This window comes from Callorhinchus milii, unplaced genomic scaffold (assembly GCF_018977255.1).
Source record: "Callorhinchus milii isolate IMCB2004 unplaced genomic scaffold, IMCB_Cmil_1.0 Scaffold26, whole genome shotgun sequence".
Taxonomy (NCBI): Eukaryota; Metazoa; Chordata; class Chondrichthyes; order Chimaeriformes; family Callorhinchidae; genus Callorhinchus; species Callorhinchus milii.
In genome coordinates, this window is record NW_024704767.1 from 5090724 (window position 1) to 5110695 (window position 19972).

General features: G+C 39.3%; 1 protein-coding gene across 1 annotated transcript; it reads left to right on the forward strand.

Moving 5' to 3' along the window:
- The first annotated feature begins 235 nt into the window (after positions 1-235).
- On the forward strand, positions 236-17850 carry LOC103187557 (transmembrane channel-like protein 3). The gene is made up of 22 exons (XM_007907109.2): positions 236-581; positions 1140-1286; positions 5858-5933; positions 6413-6494; positions 7170-7276; positions 7643-7741; positions 7854-7996; positions 8737-8884; positions 9035-9078; positions 9193-9340; positions 9447-9556; positions 10220-10298; positions 11268-11489; positions 12202-12330; positions 12446-12513; positions 13561-13689; positions 14337-14447; positions 14566-14691; positions 15214-15292; positions 15392-15434; positions 16009-16276; positions 16487-17850. Exons 1-22 carry the CDS (start codon positions 466-468, stop codon positions 17361-17363), a joined length of 3351 nt encoding a protein of 1116 aa, XP_007905300.1. The 5' UTR covers positions 236-465; the 3' UTR covers positions 17364-17850.
- The last annotated feature ends 2122 nt before the right edge of the window (positions 17851-19972 follow it).

Here is a 19972-nt window from a genome sequence, read left to right on the forward strand (position 1 = left end):
TATATCTGCCTTCATTTGTTGCAACTCTGAGGAAAACAGACGTCTCCTAATGTCTCAAGAAGGTTTGGGGGGGGGGGATTTTTTTTTGGAGGGGGGATGGGGAGGGAGGGGAGTTTGAGGGATTATTATAATGATGATGATGATGACTATGAATCTTCGCCATCCCTTTAAGAGGCGGTCGGTGTGGAACCCGTCTGCTCTGTGGATGGATCTGCGTAAAGCTCCCCCTTTCCTCTCCTCCTCCTCCTCCTCCTCCTCCATCATCATCTCCTCCCATCATCTCCTCCATCTGCCAACACAGTCATAAAGTCGGTGCAAACACAACGTTGTTGGGGAGGAGGAGAAGGAGTGAGTGAGTGGGGAAGAGAGACAGAGAGAGAGAGACAGAGAGAGAGAGACCTCACAGCCAATGCACATCCCCAGGAACTGCTCAGTACTTTTCTGAAAGTGAGCAGCGCCGCTCCCATGGGCGAAGCGACCATCAGAGGACACTCGAAGGCATCCAAACGGCTCAAGAGCATCCGCAGGAACTCCATCAACCGCAGGATCTATGCTGCGGCTTACGAGGAACACGAGAACAGGTGAGGTTTGGGGCTCCGGGACCACCCACTCACCCACTCACTCACTCACTCACCCACAGGTGTGACAGCCCCTCTCCTCGCCCGTCTGGGAAGAGGCTGATGGATGGATCCAACGTGAAGCCCAAGTTAAAAGTACTTTGGGGCTTTAGGACTCCAAAGCGCTTGAGGGTGAGAGGGTGATGGGGGGGGGGGGGGGGGGGGGTGATAGGTTGTGGGGGGTGTTGGGGGGGTTTGGGGGCAAGAAAAGAGGTGAAAAAAAGTTGAGGAATTTTTTTAAATTAAAATTAAAAGACACACACACACACACACACACAAAAAAAATCAATGCGTTAAAAACCTCCCGTTTCAAGGAAGTTTCTCAACTATTTGAAATGATGAGCAAAAACACACACTCAAAGAAAAGGCGATTGGTTTTTTTTTAGTGGAGCAGTAGTTTGCTTTGCTTTGCTTTGCTTTGCTTTGTTGGTTTATTGGAGCGTCTGTTTGGTATCTGACTCGTTCATCAATGCTTTGTGTGTGTGTGTGTGTGTGTTTGTGTGTCTTTGCTGTAAATCGCAGTAATTCGGAAGATGATGATCAGGAGGATGGGAAAGCAGACTGTAAGGACCCAGAAGAAATATTTCAGAACATTCAGATGCAGAAAGAAATGATTTCCAACATTCGCTGCCGACCCTGGCCAATGAGACAGAAACTCAAGGCGCTCAGGTAAAATGCGCTAAACGAACAGCGACGGGATACTGTGGATTTGTGTGTTAATGTGTGTGTGGTGTGTGTGTGCGCTTTGATCCATTCCAGTGACTATAGAAAGAATACACTCTTAAATAAATGGACCCTCTACTGGGTGCGTAATAGTACTCTCGTCTCTATAATGGGTTGCCCCATCGGTTGTCTTCACTAAGGATGCCTTGTCACTTTGCTGCTTGTTAATTTCAAGTCACATTCATCTCATCCGAATCAGTCAGTCGCTGCTATCTACATTTGTACTCAGACAGACTGAGAACATCAGCACGCAAGCCGGGAACTGGTCAAGAAGCAAGAAATGTGAAATTGTGAAGAATAATTGTTGAAATTGTGAAGAGCGAAGCAGAAAGTACTGCATTGTACATTGCAATCCATTGCACATTTCACACTGTAGTGCTTGTTGTAAAAGGGAGCTGACAATTTTCGGGAGGGATAAGGATGGGAATAAAAACATGTTTTCGAATTGGGTTCATTTCCATCCTTTTTGTATTGCAATTTTCTGCTGTCCGTTTTAACCCTGCAATCCTAAAGATACACTGCGTGTGCACTGGCTTCATGTTCTTATAACCGGGCCAGTTCATTTCCTCAGGCAGCTGCAGCGACTACGTAATCCTATGCATTAAATTGGTGAGTGAATTGGACTGAGAGAGCCAGTGAGCGAGTTTGTTTTGCACTTGCTCTTTTTAAGCGCTCCGAGACACTGTCCAGCATGAAGGGCACTGAATAAATGCAAGTAGTTGTTCTTGTTGTTCCCGTTTTATTTTTATTTTGCAGCGCACAATAGATATAAGTAAGTTAGGGTCACACATTACAATCTTTACATCCATGAAAGTACAGAGTTAAAGCAGGAGTTGTTCCTGTAGTGCGATTACATTTTTCACTTTGCTCCATTGATCCGGGTAAGATGCTGGTATGATTTTGGTATGGTTTGCTTTGGAGGATGGGGGGTGGGGGGAAGGGAGATGATGAGCAAAAAAACTTAAGAAAAAACGATGGCATATTTGGAGGAGACTGACACCAACTATACTGTGTTCACTGTCAGTGCCTTGGGACATCCTCCTGACGTGAAAGGCACTCTATAAATGTAATTTTGTTGTTGTTGTTATTTTCTAATCAGAGAAACAGCTCTAAATTTGGCTACCAGGCACATCCATAGCCTCAGACTGCCCTTGACGTTTTAGCGTTAGGAAATATTTGGCTATTATTTTTCCAACATTGCAAACTCATGTTGAAGATAATGTTATTGTTGTTGGATCCCCACTGAGAGCTTAAAACTCAGCAGTGCACAGGATGCAGTTAGACTCGTTCAAAGCTTCGCAAGGAATTGGCAGATCAAAGTGACTTTTGTGCTCTATTTACACTAAAGGTGATCAATAGCTAGAAAGGATAGTTGAAGCCAAAAAATTGGACTTGATCAAAAAAAAACATCTTGATGGTGAAGGCATAACAGTAGGGCTGGTGGTCTGGAAGGGTGAAATCTAATAGGATCACTCTTGTGATCTTGCTATTTATATCTAGTTATATTGATCATCTTTTGTTAGTATAATAAAAAAAGCATTTTACACTAGTCCAATACCTACATTATAACTGTTTAATAAGATGAATATGCTCAATTATCTGTAGTGGAACCCTGCTTCACAGATAAGAAATTGCCATTTAATTCACTGGAACTTTTTTAATTAAATCCCACTGATTTTACATTAAGAGAGCTCCACTGATTTCATAGCCAGCATTTTCAAGTGTAGGTACTCCACTGTTCAAATTATAGCACTGTAGATTTTTTAAAAATAAATCAATACTTCACAGATGAGGTACCTTAATACTAAAAACTTGCATAGAATGAATTGGACAATAAATGCTTGACGTTTGTTTGATAAATGTTTTCAGCCAAGCCGAAAATAAATTATTTACTTTATTGCACCTACATATCCATTTACCAGCCCCCTTGTCCTCAACACCAGGTCTCTTTTGTAATAAAAAGGGAATTGACAATATTTTCAAAAAAATACACTAGGAGAAGGGAGTAAATGATCCGTGTACACTTACTATATCGAAATGATCTATTTTCATTATTTTTTCAATACACTTTGGGCAAAGTGGATAAGGTAAGCAGGAGAATAGCTTTTGTACATGTGACAGAAATGACAATTACGTCTGGCCCCTAAAGTACACTCTGCTGTGATATATTGATCAGGCAAGTAATAAGAACATACGAAACACTAGACAAAAAAAGACCAAGGTCCATCTAGTTCACCTTCCACCTTCCTGGCAGTCGAATACACATATGTCCCAAACTACCTACGTACTATATTCCATAATGTTATTTCTTAAAAAAAACTATCTAATCTGTGTTTGAAAGAATCAACACATTGTGCTTCAATCGTCTCCCTGGAGAGTCTGTTCCACAGGTTCACTATTCGTTCACTGAAATAATGTTTATGTAGATTTGTTCTGAATATACCCATCTTCGATTGCAGGCTGTGTCCTCTGGTTCTACTTTTCTGGACAAGTTGAAACAGCCTGTCATGATCCAGAATCTTTAGAATCTTAAAGAGAGCAATCATGTTGCCTCCCAATCTTCTCTTTTCCAGTGTGAAAATGCGCAATTTACTTAGTCACACCTCATAGACCAGTCCTTCCATTGCCTGAATCATTTTGGTTGCCCTCCTCTGTATTGTCTCGATTTCTCCAATATCCTTTTTGTACTGCAGCGACCAGAACTGTACACAGTACTCGGAGGTTTGGTCTCACCAATGATTTATACAGTGGCAGGATTACCCCACTATTTTGGTTTGCAATTGATCTTTTGATACATCCCAACATCTGGTTTGCTTTACTCACTGACACAGAGCATTGGTGCGAGAGCTTCAATTTATTGTCAATCAGGTCCTTTTCATTTTCCAAACATATTACTTTCCTTCCATTCAAATAATAGTCCCTTCCAGGATTTTTTGTCCCCATGTGAAGTATTTTACATTTCTCCAATTGAATTTCATCTGCCACTGATCTGCCCAATTCCCAAGTATGTTCAAATCCTCCTGTAACCTATCTTGCTCAGCTTCGCAATCTACCACCTTCATTAGCTTGGTGTCATCTGTAAACTTAGCCACTGTGCTTGCGACTCCTAGCTCCAGATCATTTATAAAAATATTAAACAAAAGAAATTCCAAAACAGACCCTTGTGGTACGCCACTGGTAACATTTTCTCAGTCTGATGACATTCCCTGTACCACCACCCTCTGGGTTCGTCCAGCCAACCAATTGCATATCCGTTGTAACATACCTTCACTGATTCCTGCTTTTTTTTTTACTTTCAGTGCCAAAGGCCTTGCATCAAAAGCCTTACAGAAATCCAAATATACAACATCCACAGCCTTACCCTTATCAAGCTCCCTTGTCACACCGTTAAAGAATATAGAATAGAGCCCTGAGAGCCCCAGGTCATTTTGGATCAGGGAACCCTTCTTAACTAAGATATTATGAGACAACAAGAAACTGACCTTTCGGACATCCTCCCGACATGAAAGGCGCTATACAAATGTAATTTTTGTTGTTTGTTGGTTTGTTTGTTGAAAAATAGGTTGCAGACATTATTAATAATAAGAATCCTTACTTTTTATATAGCCTCTTTCATGTCCGGAGGATGTCCCAAAGCGCTTTGCAGGATATACTGTAAAGTGCATTGACTGTGTGATTTGTGGGCAAATTACTTACTAGAATGTAATGAATTTGAGGTAGGTTGCTGTATACTTGCCCAGAACCTCCCTCTCCCCCAGTATACCTACAAATAGTGTCAAAACTGGAAAAGCTGAAGAAGCAGAAGTAATAGTGCAAGTGAATGAGTGTGTAAAGGCCTGGGATAGCAGAAAGTCCTGATAAAAGCCTTAAAATATTTTGCTTGAAACAGAATGTGTTGCAGGTAATAAAATTGCTCATTCACTTCATGGCTCTTTATGGGACATTACTGTCCACAAAATTGACTGCTGCGATCACCCGTAAAACACACAGTCACTGCACTTTACAGAATATCCTGTGAAGTACTTTGGAACATCCGCCTGAGGTGAAAGGCACTGTATCAAATATAAGGATTATTGTTATTATTATGAATAAAATGAGTATGTGGTTAAGTATGGACTGTCTTTATGGTCTTCTGTAAAGAGCTTTGAGATGGTTATTTTACGCAAAATGCTCTATTTGAGTTGCTATACTAAATGGTCAATATCAATGATGTCTTTTTAAAGCTTCACATTCTCTTACCTATGTGATGCATTACATCGGCTAAATAACACCAGATACATCAAACGCCAGGGCATGCCAGAATTGTCACTTCTGGTAATCTGTGAAAAAGCAAATTGGAATCCAGTAGAATCGATTTTCCAAGGAAACACTAAATGGTTTAAATCACATATTTCAGTTTTGCTTGTTGAGGTAGATAGAATATATACTTCATATTTTGTTGTCGTTACAGGACTGCAGTGTGGTGCAGCAATAGTGAAGAGTATGGATGATATGGGTTCTTTGGTGTTTCTTTACAGACAAGCCAAAGAAATTGTGCTGAAGTATGAAGGCAGGTTGACAAGGACAAGAGGCTATCAAGCAGCAGGAGCAGAAGTAAGTCAGTTTTGGCACAAACATTCAGCCCTTAATTCATTTTGATATTCTCTGGTAGGCTTTTTAATTTAAACTCTCATGAGTTTACTCTGCCTGCAGTAATTAAACTGCTCCCGCCCTTTAATGAATATTTATAACACCGCAGTGTAATGGCTTTAATTAAAATGCTCAGAGACTTGTAATAAAAGCTTCTCAAGTCATAAAATTAAATTACCATTTTGTCACCTGTATCAATCGTTGTATGTTTGGAGATGTTTCTTTCACTCCGTGAAATTGGTTACTTTCCTAGTAAATTTTTAACTTGTGTTCATTGCTTCTTGTCAAGATTACTTATCTGTGTAAAAAGAAGTGATTGGCTGTATTATTAGGGTTAACCCTGCCTGCAGATTAAATGCCAGTCATTTGGCATGGTAACAGAGCTTTTCTGTATTTAGTGGTGCTGCCTAATAGCTTATTCCAATCTATTTGTTTCATTTTAGCTTTGGAGAAAATTTGGGCGTCTGGCCTGCAATATAATAGTGCTGTTCGTTCCATGGGAAATGAGAATAAAGAAAATAGAAAGTGAGTAAGAAACAGTAAACGTTCAGAAAATATTCGTGCCTGTGGAATCGGCATATTTATTTATTAAACCAACATATTTATTTTGTGATTTTATATAAATTAGTTTACAAGATATGTGTCTCATTGATGGTACATGACCCTGAAAGGCTGTAACAAAAGATAAAATTATCAACAAACCTTTTGGATGAGGGTAGGAGAAATATTTTGATATGAAGAGTTGTAGGGGCATGAAATGTCCTGGCAAAACCTTGGTTGAAGCTTGCTTAAAAAAATAAATATTACTATATTACTATGAGGCAAGAGAAAAAGCAGGGAAATGGGACTAAATGGAACCGGTGGATACGATGGGCTAAATGGCCTCCCTTCTGGAAAAAGCTTTGATTGTTTAATCAAAATGTAAAAAAATTACTGTAGACATAATTTGTAAATTTATATTATATAACATCCTGCATGCGGGTAATGTCTCAGAGCACTTAAATATGACATATTTCCAAACATATAAAACAGAAGCAAACATCATACTATTGCTTGTTGCATTTCGCCCACAAAATATACAGTCTATTCACTTTACAGTATATTCTGTGAAGTGTTTTGAGAAGTCTCGAAGATGTGATAAGGCACTATATCATTATTATTATTATTATTATTATTGTATCAAATTATTTCCGTTGTCAGGTCATTTTGGCTCTGGAGTTGCTTCATATTTTATCTTTTTGAGGTGGATCTTTGGAATCAACATAGTTCTTACCATAATGACAGGAGCATTTGTTATATTACCAGAGGTAGGTGTGTGGCTTTTCTACAGTACAGAGCTTCGAATATTCTCTATGTTTTTGAAATAATCTGTTTGTGCATTGAACTGGAAAATGATTGTACTGCAAATTGCATCTGTGTATATTGGTTAATAGTTTAATTTTATATTTAAAACAAAGTACAAATGTCCTAGGTGATGTTACAGAAAAATGCCTTTTCTTTCATCTTAACCTTGTAAAATAATTTCACTATATTATGTTGTTACCGCATTACAGATATAACGTTAATGTTTTCTCATGCAATTCCCTCCTAAGATTTATCTAATCGTTCTAATACTCTGAGATGTCCGACAAATAAAATCAGTAATGAGATCGCATCTGTGTTTTTTTCACAAGCTTTTAGCAGGTGCTACGTTTGGAAGTATTCCCAGCAAGACTATTCCGCCCGAGCACATAGAATCTGCACAAGACCTGGACACCATCTGGTCACTTGGGGCAAGGCTATCAACATGTTTTATTACTTTGCCGTTATTACACCCCAGTGAATTGCACAACCATTTAATTAAGCCAGTTTCTTGCTCTGACTTTCATTCTGTCCACTGTACAGGGCTACCTCCAGTATTCTGTTTTGTTTTATGGATATTATGGAAACAAGAGGAAGATTGGACGTGCAGGCTATCGCTTGCCATTGGCTTATTTCCTGGTTGGAATAGCAGTGTTTGCCTACAGCTTCATTATTCTTCTACGAAAGTAATTTTTATATTCAAAAACATCTGTGTGTGTGTGTGTTTGTGTGTGTGCTATAAATGCAAGATGTAAATTACATATTGATATACATTTGCTATCAATTTTTTATTTAGATTGAGTCGAGATATAAAAAGATGTTCATTTGTGTCGATCTGTTTTTTGTATAATTCACAATCGGTTGCTTTTGTTTTTTTTTCCCCCTTTGCTTTCCCTTTAAAATTTTATTTATCTAGGTTTCAAAAACCCACAATGTTTACGGCTACAAAATATGTCAACTTGATTTAAATCATTGGTATACATGTGCCTCAGAGGTTTCAAGTTACTTTCCTCTTTTAAATAACATAATTTTCGGGGGGAAATTTCCGATGAGGTATTTCACATTTTAAATTCAAGGAAAGTGAAAGCTATACCTTGATTAAAATTAAAATGTATGTGTGTATAATTTGTTTGTGTGTGGTGTCTGTGTGTGTGTGGAAATGCTGCTGGTTATTTAAATTGTAAAGATGAAAATTGTTAACCTGTAATATCCTATGAAATACGTGCGATGCAACAAGTATAGTTTGACTTGTTCAGTATGTACATAATTGGAGAAATTATTGGTGAACCCAGTACCAAATGAAAAACAAATGTCTTTGCAATTTAACACCTATGGAGTCGGAGTTTATCTGCAGTGAAATATTTATCAAGTGTCACATGTCAAGTCGAACAAAATATAGTAACTTCTTAATTGCATTGTTCATTAGAATGGCAAAGAACTCTCGGCTAAGCATGGCCAGTGCATCTGACGAGAACTACACTTTTTGCTGGAAGGTGTTCTGCGCCTGGGATTATTTAATTGGCAATCCTGAAGCTGCGGAGAGTAAAACAGCCGCAGTAATCAACAATATTCGAGTAAGTTATCCGCAACTTCGTAAATTGGAATAATATTCCGAACTGTTCTAGTCATTCTATGTTTGTGTTGAGTTCATTCCGAAACTTTCATATCTTTCAAAAAGGATGACATTTTACTAACCTATGGGTTCAAAACATTTTTTTATTAAGGAAGCGATCTTAGAAGAGCAAGTGAAGAAAAAAGAAAAAAGCTTGTATGTATTGACTCTGGGATCTAATGCAAACCAGGTTCAAAAGAATCTCAGGTGTTGTGCTGAATTTTATAACTGTGGAATGCAAAATCATATCTTATTTGAATTCCTTCTCAGGGCAGTGTTAATAAGTTTAAGGATTCTTGCCAATATTCTCGTGCTTCTTTCACTCGCTGGGAGTATTTATATCATTTACTTTGTCGTGGATCGCTCACAAGAGTTGGAACGCACTAAGATTGAGTTGTCACTGTGGGAAAAAAACGAGGTAAGCTTCTGTCTGTGAAACTGCAGTGGGTCCAACACAACTCTCTGAAGTGCGACAATAATATAACATAATTATGCAAATGCAGTCAATTGTTTTTTTTCTTTAGGTGAGTGTCGTGGTATCACTCATCACCATGATCGCTCCCTCTGTTTTTGAACTTGTGTCTCAACTTGAGATGTTGCATCCCAGAACCACACTGCGCTTCCAACTGGGCAGGTAATAGAAGCCTAGAACTGCCTTGTCTGTCACCCCTGAGCTGTCTTCTGCAGATATTACAAGACAAGATAAAATCGATTGCTTTCCTAAATTGATGTCATCACTAATAAACATCAGAGAATTACTGCCGTAATAACATACTGAACAGCATAAGTTCTGTTCTCCTGTCACGTAGTGCTGTGTCAATGGCAGTGCTTGTGGCACAAAAGCAGTGGCTGTGTTTGCTCAAATCCCAAACATCAAAATATGATGGCAGGGAGTGAAGATTCAGGTCTCAAACTGGTGATGCGAAATATTATTTAACTGGTTTAAAAAGTGAAACGTGGCTTGAAAAACATATTATATAATCTGTACCTGTATCCAAAACATCCACAGCCGCAAAATTGTAGTTACCATTTCCTAGATTGCGAGATTAGGTGTCGGTTGATAGCGCTCTCGCCTCAGAGTCAGGCGGTTGGGGGTTCAAGCCTCATGTCTGGACTTGGAACTCGTAGTTTAAACTGACATCAGTGCAGTACTAGAGGAACTCTACATTGTTACTTAGATTGAGATGATGATGAAAAAATATCTGCAATGATTTATTGATTTTGGATTGAAAGCAATACATCATTTTGTTTTTACCCAAGTTGTTTAATGCAGAATATCACTTTGTTTGAAATGCAGGGTTCTGGTGTTGTACTTGGGCAACCTGTACAGTTTAATCATTGCTCTACTGGATAAAGTGAACAGCATGAGCATTCCTGTAAGTTTGTTGCATTTTAGTTTAAGATAATGTATACATTATAATATAATGTAACTTATACAATAGAAGACAGTAGATGGAACTATAGTTAATCTGTTGAGACAAGGCACATTGACACTGCATTGTCGTGCTGGGGAGGAGTGTTGTATTGTCAGATATGCCGTCCTTCGGATGAAGTGTTAAACCAAGGTTGTATCTACCTCGACGTTAAAGATCTCATGACACTATTCAAAAAGAAAAGAGAGTTCTCATAGTGGTTTGGACTACAATCCATCAGATAAAATTGGACATTCACTTCATGAGTATTTGCAGACATTTATGTGCGCTAATTGGCTAGAATGTTCACCCACAAATATAGTCTTCAGAGTAATTCCTATGAAGCTGGTTGAGACATCTCATGAAGTGCTATATCAAATGCAAGCACTATTATTATTATTATTCAAACTGTCACTAACCATATTCCCAAACTCAGGAACATACTATTCCCCAAATTCTCTTTAAATGCCAGGAATTTATTGGCAACACGCTTAACTAGATAATAGCCTTGACTTGTCTTTCAATTTAGCACCTACGCGTGAACTGTTTTGCAATTCTTTGGGAGATAGTGTTGTTTAATGAATGCATTAAATACCTCACAATCAATATGGTGTCAGGTGTAGCAGGCAAAACTACTCACTTCCACACATTTGGAGATAAGTGCAATCTTCACAGATAATTAAACTCCAATGTGCAAACCACCATTAGAAGTTCCATTTATGAAAGGAGCCATTTAACCAGTTTATAAATATTAATCCATCCTAAAGTGAAATGGACACTCGTCCACAAAACACACAGTTCACTGCATTTTACAATACATCCTCTAAAATGCTTTGAGATGTCCTCCTGACAAAGGATGCTTGTAGTAATACTTTAAAATGGCAGAAAAACTTAAAACTGTCTGCATGATGTATATTGAATCATTCTTTTCAGGATAATTCTACTGATGTGGGCACTTCCTTTTTGGCAACGAGAGCTCTCCCTGAGATAGAAAACTTCTCTACAGCTGTACCCGAGATAGGATTCAATCACAACATCACGTTCATCCTGGAAGAAGACCAAGAAACACCCATCATCATGTCTAACATGACGGCCTCATTTGATTACAACACACTGACCCAGCAAAATCAATGTTGGGAAACGTATGTTGGGCAGGTCTGTATAACTCTCGTTGCAAGAAAAATCTTTTATAATTTATGTGAAGTGTAAATGTTTTTTGTTTCAATGGTATGTTGATTCACAAGCTAACTGCACTTAAATTAAAGTGGCCTGGGAAGTTACTCGGGGAAGGAATGAATTAGATTCTTAGTGCAGGGTTTGGGTCCTGGGTTTGAGTCTCAGCATTTTCAGAAGGTTTTTAACCTAGTCTCAGCAGGTACCAAATCCTTTGCCAACTTCCCCAGCCATGGAGAGGACCTGACCTGTGAGCCTGGGGTCGGGGGGGGGGGCGGGAGAGAGAAGAGAAGCTTTTCTGTCCTGGGATTAGGGAGTGAGAAAGGAAGTAGGCATGAAGCAGCTCCATAGCTTCATCAAAGCAATTACGTCACAGCAAAAACATGGCAGCTGTGTAACATGTATTGGACTTTGTTGTTGTATAGAAATAAGATGCAACAGATAGAAGAAATAAAACAGTTCCAGCAGGATAAACGGTAGAATAAGCATGACTGCTGCATGTGAATTTGTACATTCAATATCCAGACCATTGGACAGCAAGTGGTCAGTTAATCATACCTTGTCTTGTGTACATTAATGGAAGGCAGTGAACTTAATGCNAAAAAGGCCCTTGTGTAGTCAGCGATATGGATTTCAGCTGCTACCCACCAGGGCTCAGTGCAGATCAAGATCATTTGTGTGTGTCTTCCTTCAGGAGATGCTGAAACTGTCCATTATTGACATGATCTTCACCGTCGCAAGCATCCTGCTCATAGATTTTTTCCGTGGCCTTTTTGTACGATATTTAAGTGACTGTTGGTGCTGGGATCTGGAGACTAAATTTGTGAGTACTGAACACCACCCCTTCTCCTCTCTCCCTACGGAGAGATTGTGTCATTGCGCTCATCGTATTGCTTTGTGCTCTTAATTCTAACTTTTTGAATTAAAATCTTTTGCAGCCCGAGTATGGAGAATTCAAAATCGCCGAGAATGTTTTGCATTTAATATATAATCAAGGAATGATATGGTATGTACAGGATATGTAGAGGGGGATGGATCTCATGAGGCAAATTTAGGTCAAATTATTGTAGTTTTAAATAACTGTGACTGTGATAATATCTTCCTAGGGGTGAGAGGGGGTCAGGGAGAAGAAGGCAAATTAGGCCTTCCTAATGCTGAGTCTGTTTCAAGGTCACATATTTGACAAGGGAATGTCAGAATCAAGAATTTTCAATATGGAAATTTCCGTGTGTCTGGAATGGAACGCGCACTGTCTCCCTGGAGGGATGCATCTTGCTTACCTAATTCTGGAGAGTACTGAGCACAGGTTGGCAAGAGCTGAGGCTTGGGGACACCAGAATGTGGGTTGGGGGACTATTAGAGTTTAACCAGCTAAAGCCACATTGCTTACCATTGAGAGCACTGTCTGGCAAGTTTCCCACTGCTTTTCCAGCAAGGACCACCCTAGCAGTTAGAGCTTTGGCTTGCAGGGTTAACAGGAACAACAACAACCACAACAAGATTTCACTTATGGAGCGCCTTTCACGTTGGGAGGACGTCCCAAGGCGCTGGACAGGGGAGAAATGGTCAGGGTGAGCGCAGGGAAGGGAGGGAGCGAGGAGGGGTGAGAGAGTCGAGAGGGGAGCTGAAGGCACAGTCGAAGAGAAAGCTCTTGAGACTGGCCTTGAAGGAGGAAAGGGAGGAGGTAAGGCGAAGGCCCTGGGGGATGGAGTTCCAGAGCTTAGGTGCTGAGAGGCTGAAGGCCCGGCCACCGATGGTAGGGCGGGGGCTGTGGAGCAGACCGGAGCCAGAGGAACAGAGGGTACGGGCAGGTAAGTAGGGAGATAGTAGGTCGGAGTGGTAGGAGGGAGCAAAGCCGTGAATGGCCTTGTAGGTGAGGATGAGGATCTTGAATTCGATCCTCTGGGGGATGGGGAGCCAGTGGAGGCGAGCGAGGGTGGGAGTGATGTGGTCGCGAAGCCTGGTGCTTGGGATGTAATTAGTAATTTCCTGTGAAGTGCTTTAATAATAACGATTCTTGCATTTGATATAGTGCCTAATCTTTAATCTTCAGGATGGGTGCTTTCTTTTCCCCGTGCCTTCCAGCGTGCAATGTTCTCAAACTGATTGGACTCATGTACTTAAGGAGCTGGGCAGTTTTGACCTGCAATGTTCCACATCAACAGGTGTTCAGAGCTTCCAGGTCAGTTCAGATCCTCACCGTACAAACTGCTGTATCGATGTATCATTTCATTTATAATCTATAAGGTTGCCTAGCTAAATATGCAACTCAATCAGAATGTAGCAGCCAATCATTGATTCAATTCAAACAAAGACAATACATGTAAAATGTTGTGGAAGACATGAGTATTATTCAAATTAATTAATCAATGTATAAACTGTGGTGATAACCAGTTTACTAAAGGTGAATTAAATCTTTGAGCATGTCTCTAGCACACCTGGACACAATACGAAAGACTTATTGTCTGAAATATGACCTCTCTTTTATCCCTGGCCAGTATCCTCTATCTCCATCACAATTTGGGGCCAAAGGGTCTTCTTCACCCAGACCAATCTTGTGATGTCTTGTGACTTTTTTTATCTTTAAGTATTTTATCAATATTACCGTGTTCATCACTGCTCTGAACTATGTTCCATCAGCATTCCTATGTTCCTAATCCTGAGCCACGTTCTGCATTCATGGGAAGAAATAACCACATGTGCTCATTGTAATAATACGAAGAGGCAATGTGCTGTGCTTCATCTTACTATTGTGTTTGGTGATACACAGATGATGTGTACTGCAAACACATGTTTTTTTGTTTAAAGACGCTCTTATTTTTCCTTTAGGTCCAACAATTTCTATCTTGCCATGACCCTGTTTATGTTGTTCTTGTGCATGTTACCAACAGTCTTTGCCATTGCAAGATACAGACCATCTCCCAATTGTGGTCCTTTCAGGTAATGAACATTTACTTACCAAATGATTCACAGGTCATCTATTTATAGGATTGTAATTTATGGTATTGTACATGCATCATTGCGCCAAACTTCATCTCGATCTTGTTTGTTTTCTCAGCGGCCAAGATAGAATATATGACATTCTGTCTGAAACTATAGTGAATGATTTTCCCGTCTGGTTCAACACCGTAATGGGTTATGTCACCAGCCCTGTAGTCGTTCTTCCTGCTTTGCTCCTTCTTTTGTAAGTATTCAGTCAGTTAAATATAAAAGCTTATATTCCTTTCTGAAGCCACTACTTTATCAATGTTCTTGTTTTCTGTGCACTGATAATTTGAACTAAAATAAGTTGTGTGTATTATAGAGTTGATCAGCATGAAGCATTTTTTGTTATCAGTAGACTTGTGGCTGTTGCAATTGGATCCTTGGGTAACATATTTTGTGTATTTTTACAACAATTCTTTTTGACGGGAAGATAATTTTCATTAACAGTGGGAAGAAGGAAATCCTGTTTATGTAGTGTTTTGCAATTTATGATGTGCAGTGGTTCTAATTAATAAAACGAGCTTAATTATAGGACTAGCGGCAGTGCATTCTGCAAATTATTCAGTTAGAAGCTAATACATAGATTGTAACTGAAGTACGACAAGTCAAAGCAACTGAATCTTTCGTAATACAACACTGTAAATGTGTTCCGATGTTAAAAGTAGGAAGATGTTAAGATGCAAACATTGTTATTTGACTAATTTATTTTCTTTACCTCTAGTATGCTGATATATTATCTTCAGTCAATTGCCCGCTCGTTAAAATTTACGAATGGTCAGCTCAGGATGCAGCTCCAAGTTGTAAGTATTTGAAATGTGTTAACCCTTCTACATAAATAATCAATTATTTAAGAAATTGCTACAGGTAAATAATAGGAGTATTTGTCTTTCCTACAATAGGAAAGAACTGAGGATAAGAAGAAAGTGTTACAGATGGCAGTCGGTATGAGAGCTCCTGATTTTTCATAAGAACTTGTATTTCGCCCACAAAAAATATACAGTCAGTTCACTTTACAGTATATTCTGTGAAGCCCTTTGAGACATCTCAAAGACGTGATAAGGCCGCTATATCAAATGCAAGGATTATTATTATTGAATTATTTAATAGACTAAAGTAAGAATGTTTAGAAATTCATAACTGTACTTAAAAAAACTATTTAACAAAGAAAACCAATCTGTTAATCCCTCTGTGCAATATTTAAATTCTTTCTTAACTATTCTTTAGAATATGTTGTTTCGCTACAAAATTTAGGGATATTTTTTATTTTTAAAATGTTATTGGAATGCACTTTGAACATTCTGGGGGCAGTTCACCTATAACATAGTAGTCACTGTGCACTTTATAGTAAACAATGTGAAGAGCTTTGAGACATCCTCCCGATGTGAAAGGTGCTAAATAAATGTATATTGTGTGTACATATCATTTGAACTATTGATGAGATGTATTGTTATTCGCAAACATTGTACAGATCTGTATTTTATAGCATTCCAAGTTAAATTTTTCTGTGCTTTTTCAGCACGATTTCAACATTTGGAGGACGGAGACAAAACAAATGAACAAGAGAGTGATATCACTAGCCAGGGGGAGTCATCAATTCGCTCATCACCTCGAAGGAATGGAAGTGTCACAAACTTTGACTCCCCAGCCCGAGTCAGCCGGGGAAACAGCATTACCAGTATCTCACAACACGTACCACATGCTGTAGTTACAAGACCTGCTAACATACCCTCAAACCCGCCAGCAGCTACTGCACCAAAACACAGGATCGAGCACATTTCCCAAAGGTCATAATCGTTCTTTTTCATAATAATAATCCTTGTGTTTGATATAGAGCCTTTTCACGTTGTCGAGACACCTCAAAGCGCTTTACAGAATATACTGTAAAGTGAATTTGACTCTATATTTTTGGACGAACAGGATGGTGTTGGATCAATGAGTTTGTTCAAAAAGCATAATTAACCCACTGCTGTATGTTTCTTCTCCATCCTCAACAGGCATCCTGGGATTTTGCAAGCTGCTTCAAGCGGTCTGTACAAAGCCAAGGCACCGTACAGCCAGGCAGCTAAATTCCCCGAAGATATCCGAATTGATCCCGAGTTCAGAAAAGGTGCTAGGCCGTTTCACTGCTCATCGGCAGAGGTAGCCCCTCTCTCGTTTGTGGGCCGCAGAGCCCACTCCACGAGATACGTAGTGGTGAACGAGCACGCATCGCGAAAACGACTCCTACGATCCGCCGTCAGAATCCCGAAGCACTACAAGGTGGACGAGGGGGCAGAGATTGTGGAAATGTTACCGAGGCATCTGAAGAGGTACACCGTTCATGGAGCGCACAGGCCGGTCTTCCAGCTGCATTTGAGTGAGGAAGAGGAGGATGAGGATGAAATGGAGCAAGAATCGTTTAGCAAGGGTCGCCCTCACTCACTGTCAGATCTCCAGCAGCCAGCCCGCTTCTATATCGGCGACAGCACAGATGGTCGAATATTAATCGGAAAGGACCTGACCAAGATTCGCTATGAGTTATACAATGAAAACTGCGACTTGGAATGGGATCAGCCTGATCCTGCCACCTCCTATACTCGTAGGAACAGCAAAAGCATGGGATGTATCAACCAAGTTGCGGGACCTCATGTGAAATGGAAAACGAAACACAAAGCAGACCAGTCATTAAACCAGTCGACAGAATCAGACTCTGTTTCACTCGAGTCCAGCAGTGATCAGCAAAACAGCAGCACTGACCAGTACATCCAGATCATCCACAACAAGGAGAAGTGCTTCAACCCTTCCAGTGAGAAGCTGAGTAGAGCCAAATCTAAAACAAGCATTCAGCTTAATGTCACAGAGCCCAATGATCTGATATGTTCAAATGTGTAGGTAGGAATGGAATTCTTCTTTCCCCCTTACTACTTTGATAGTTGGGGGAGAATAAGTCCTACAGGTTTAAATTGGGCACATTGTTGTACCTTCATATGCACATTTTGATCATAGAAGTAGCTATTAATCAGAGTTCTCTCATCTGCGATTGTCGGACTATCGTGACATTGACTTGTTTGTCTCCATTGCTTTCAAAGCCTCAGCATTGACTCCTTGTCAACATCACTTTTATAATAAAGACTGCCAAGTGTGCTTCAAAGTTCTCAAAGAAAACAAAACAGGACATGGTGCTGGTGTTTCATTGACTGTCAAAGTAAAGCTATTTCGTAATTGGTTTATCCTGATATAGGTACAGAAACTGCATGTTATATTTTACTACACTGAACACTAGTATTTTAATTGATGTGATCTGCCATTGGAGGTTATGATAAATGATAGGTAAGTGGATGGAAAGTGCTAATGATCAAGTTAACTATAAGATTTCTTTGAATTCAGATTGTTCATACTGATAAAGATGGTTTTGTACATATCAGAACCAATAAAGTACTTTACTTCAATGTTGAAACTACTTTTATTTATATATATATATACTTGACCCTCTACAAAGTCCTCTATAAAGAATTTAAAGAACTTGCATTTTTAATCACACCTTATGTCAAAAGAGCTTCGCAGGTAGTTACTGTCAAGTATAGTGATTGTTTCTGTAGGCTAACCTGACTGTCATTTTTGCACCAGCAACCCCAAAAACCTTTGAGTGAATGACCAAATTAATCTGGAGGATTTTTAGCCAGGTCAACGGGAGAAACTCCCTTTTCAAATAGTGGTAACCGGAGGCAGATAGGAGCTGTGTTTAACAGCTCATGGGAAAGAATTTCACTAACAAACCTACAACTTCAACATTTCTTCTGAGTTAGTCTTAAGGAATTTTCTCTGCACGAACCTGTTAATTGTACATGTGGATATTCATTTCTCTAGTTCCCTCCAGTAACAACACAATTTTAATTATATGATTTGACTTCTCTGTCACGTGGGCTTCCCATCTGTCCTGTTAACAGAGGATTAAGACACACAGAATTCAAAATATAAAGGACTTTTACCAGTAGCATCAGAATTACTTCCAGAGTAGGAGATTTTCCAGTGAAACAAGAGAGTGACAGTGTGTGTTTTGATGCAATATCCTCTGTCTGTAGTTCAGTGATCAGGTTAATGTGGAAATGTACACCACACAGAATGTGACTTAAGAGATTCGTGGATGACATCGTTGCAGAAATTATCTTGAAATGATCTTTTTGTACCAATTATAATCATCAGTGGGAATGCAGCATCTGCTGTCAGCTTTCCCTGCAAATTGGTGCTGAGGACCATTCAATTTGAGCAATTATTTTAATAACCCATATGTCAACTCTGGCTCTATTCCAACTGGAGAGAACTTAGAGATGAAAATTTTAATGATCAACAGCCGCTGCAGGTCACATAGAAATACATGGGATTGCACCTATCTGTGAAACAGAATTGGTCTCCACTGACATACAGCTTCTGCCCCAAGAGCTGAATAAAGCAGCAGCATTGCTGCTGTCTAATAGTATATTCCTGTGATATTAGAGAAAGAATACAGTTAACAATAAGAGAGAGTTTTGCTAGCCTTATAGTTGTACGTTATTCTGCGTTTAGGTTGTAACTGGAAGACAGAAAAAAATAATAATAATCCGTGCATTTGATATAGTGCCTTATCAAGTCATTGAGATGTCTAAATTGTTTCACAGGATATATTGTAAAAGTGGATTGACTATTTTGTGGGCAAAACGCGGCAGCCAGTTGCGCACAGCAAAGTCCCACAAACAGCCATGGATTGAGTGACCAAATTTATTTGGGGGATTGTTGACTAGGTCACTGGGAGAAACTCCCTTCTCTTTTCGAACAGTGCCATGAGAGGTTTAACATCCACCTGAACAGGCAGAAGGTACCCCAGTTTACCGTTTACCAACTTCGCTGGCCAATGTCAAATGTGAGTGCCTTAGCATTCTGTCTAGTCTTCTAGTTTTTATTAGCATGGTTTTGTGTCCACTTGGTGGAGCTGGTGGCAATGAAATGGTTTCAGTAGAAAAGTACCTTTAAAGGATACGTTTAACTATAACCATTTTTATGGATAAACACTGAATATCATAACTATATTCAAAGCTGAGAAACTAAGCTTATTAAGTAGACAGTTGCAGAAAAAATAAGCATTTGCTGCTTTTGTAACAGTAAGCCGTGTTAAATCTTGATCAGTGTAATGTTTTTACACATCTTTTTAGCTTCATCAATCTGAAGTATAACATTAAGGAAATTAGCAGGTCTGTTCATTTTTAATTTTTTCAGTGGAAAAGCAGAGACATTGACTCTATACTTCTCGCAGCATTTAAAAATTGTAGTAATTGTTCACCACAAACTTGTATGTGGAAAATTGTGAAATAGACGCTCAACAAATTAGGTAAATTCTTTGAAGAAATATAAACACTAAAATGTTGAGATGTAATGTTACTGTATTCCCAAAGGACAGTTAAACAGGAGCTGATCTGACCTGCCTTCCCCTGCAGATGCCCATTATTTCATACAGTGCAAGTACTCTG